Source organism: Triticum dicoccoides, chromosome 1B, assembly GCF_002162155.2.
Source record: "Triticum dicoccoides isolate Atlit2015 ecotype Zavitan chromosome 1B, WEW_v2.0, whole genome shotgun sequence".
In the NCBI taxonomy this organism is placed as follows: Eukaryota; Viridiplantae; Streptophyta; class Magnoliopsida; order Poales; family Poaceae; genus Triticum; species Triticum dicoccoides.
This window is the reverse complement of record NC_041381.1, coordinates 519,171,044-519,173,599: the sequence shown is the minus strand read 5'-3', so window position 1 is coordinate 519,173,599 and position 2,556 is coordinate 519,171,044. Positions and strand designations below refer to the sequence as shown.

The 2,556-nt window shown below is 54.2% G+C and overlaps 1 protein-coding gene across 1 annotated transcript in view; it reads left to right on the top strand.

Moving 5' to 3' along the window:
- The first annotated feature begins 10 nt into the window (after nucleotides 1-10).
- LOC119346014 overlaps nucleotides 11-2,556 on the top strand; it is a 3,573-nt gene continuing 1,027 nt past the window's right edge. The window contains exons 1-7 of the mRNA XM_037615779.1: nucleotides 11-426; nucleotides 536-596; nucleotides 692-852; nucleotides 935-1,417; nucleotides 1,519-1,579; nucleotides 1,706-1,866; nucleotides 1,947-2,330. Coding sequence (XP_037471676.1) covers nucleotides 193-426; nucleotides 536-596; nucleotides 692-852; nucleotides 935-1,417; nucleotides 1,519-1,579; nucleotides 1,706-1,866; nucleotides 1,947-2,330 — 1,545 coding nt within the window. The 5' untranslated portion in view covers nucleotides 11-192. The remainder of the gene's footprint in view (nucleotides 427-535; nucleotides 597-691; nucleotides 853-934; nucleotides 1,418-1,518; nucleotides 1,580-1,705; nucleotides 1,867-1,946; nucleotides 2,331-2,556) is intronic.

Here is a 2,556-nt window from a genome sequence, read left to right as displayed (position 1 = left end):
ACTCCCCTCGTGCCGCACCGCCGGCGGAAGCCGCCAAGACCCCCGGCCACCTGCTGCCGATCCGCGCACCACACTCCGACACGCCCACTGCCACCTCCGCCTCGTGAACCAACCCGGCGCCCCTCCGCGTCTGCCGCACGCGCGCAGGGTTCAGTCAGGGCTTTAGCCTGAGGTTCAGGGCTTCAGGCCGGGATGAGATCCCCATCCCTGGAGCCAGCCGCGGCCGCCGCGCCGATCCCCCGGGCTGCGGCCTTCGGGCGGGTCTGGGTCGCCCACGGCGCGCGGGGGCCGCGGCGCGTCGTGGGTGCCGGCCTAGCTGGGACTGGGACCGCCGGCCGCCTGAGGGTGCTCGTCGCCGCGCTCCCGGAGCCCCTCCTCCACCAGCTCGTGCCCGCGCAGGAGGGCTCCGAAGCACTGTCGCCGGAGGTGAGTCGCGTCGAAATCGGAAATCAGCGCACGCGCCAATGTCAATGTGGCGTGTTTCCGCCTTTGCTCCACGGTTGATTGACTGATGGTGAGGCGTTTGCCGCTGCAGGCTGACGAGGTGCATGGGGATATGGCTTCTGCTGAGATTTCGTCACCCCCTCCTCCTGCTGGTGAGTTTGCTCCCTCCCCTGAGCCATTGACAGGCTGATGAGGTGCATGTTTCTTATGATATCTTACCAACTGTATGTCTGTCTGTTGCCTCCAGTTCCTGGAAGCACAGTGCTTGTCAGATTTGTGCTAAAAGAGCGGTGCAACTTCGGCCAAAGCTTCCAGATGGTCGGTGACGACCCGGCGCTCGGCCTGTGGGAGCCGGCGAGGGCGGTCGCTTTGGATTGGTCGGAAGGCCACAATTGGACAGTGGAGAAAGTGAGACTCCGGTTATATGCACGATGTTTCATTATTTAGCCTCTTTTGTGTAACTTCGTCATCTCTTTTCTGTTTTGAACAGGATTTGCCTGCCAACAGGTTGATTGAGTTCAAGTTCTTGCTGCAAGATTCCCTGGGAAAGTTCCACTGGCAGAATGGACCTAACAGAACCCTACAGACAGGTGAAACCACAAAGACATTGGTGGTCTATGAAGATTGGGGTAATGCGAAGAATCAGAAAGTAGCAGAGGAGGAAGACGCCCTGGTTCAAATGATGGAGGCAGTTGTCAATGACGACCACTGCAGCAATGGTCTTGTTTCGGCACATGAGCTACAAGTGTGTGACAATCAAGAGATCAAAGAGCCAGATGCGCCCGTGCCGATCCCTTGGGGCGGAGCTTTTGGCCGGGTCCGGGTCACCTACGGTGGGCAGGGGCTGTGGCGCGTCGGCAGCGATGGCTTGGCTGGGACTGCCGGCCGCCTGAGCGTGCTCGTCACCGCGCTACCGAAACCCCTCGAGCAGCTCATGCCCACGCAGGAGGGTGTCGTAGCACTAGAGCCGGAGGTTTGTCACATCAAGATCGGAATAGGCTTGCACGCTAATGTGGCGTGTTTCCCCCTTTGCTCCACTGTGATTGACTGATGGTTAGATGGTTGCTGTTGCAGGCTGATGAGGTCCAGGGGGCAGTGGCCTCTGCTGAGATTTCGTCACCACCTGCTCCTGCTAGTGAGTTTGCTCCCCTGAACCATTGACATTACGATCTTTGGTCTTAACATAACCTGTTTTTAATGGTGATGGATCTTTGGTCTTACCATCTGTCTGTCTGTCTGTCTGTCTGTCTATTACCTACAGTTCCTGGAAGCACAGTGCATGTCAGATTTGTGCTAAAAGAGCGGTGCACCTTCGGCCAAAGCTTCCACCTGGTCGGTGACGTCCCAGCACTCGGCCTCTGGGAACCGACGAACGCGGTCGCTATGGATTGGTTGGAAGGCCACGACTGGACAGTAGAGAAAGTGAGACTCCATTTATGCACACTGTTTAATGATTTAGCCTCTTTTGAGTAACTTCATCATCTCTTTTCTGTTTTGAACAGGATTTGCCTGCCAACAGGTTGATTGAGTTCAAGTTCTTGCTCCAAGATTCCTTGGGAAAGTTTCATTGGCAGAATGGGCCTAATAGAAGCCTACAGACAGGTGAAACCAAAAAGACATTGGTGGTCTACGTAGATTGGGGTAATGCGAAGAATAAAGAAGTAGTAGAGGAGGGAGACACGCCAGTTGAAATGGCGGAGGCAGTTGTTGCCGATGATGATCAAGGCAGAAATGGTGTTGTTGCGGGAAATGAGTTACAAGTGCGTGACAATCAAGAGATCAAAGAGGACGAATCAACTATAAGCGATGGTGAGAATTCAATGGCTGCTGCTATTGCATCTGTTGGAGAGGAAACAGTGAAGGCATGTGAAGCTGATCAACCAGAGGTAATGGTTTAATTCAATATCCATCAGTACCTTTGTGTGGAAGCTAGACATTTATTTACTACTGTAATTCCAGAGGCATTTGTATGTCTTGCCATCTGTTCTGCTGAAAGTAAGTAGTTCAGTGTACGTTGTATGCTCCGATGCTTTGCCGAATGAAACGTGCCATCTCGATTTCGTTAGTCACACCATTTCCAGGCACAGAGACCATACTTTGATTAGATTTGAG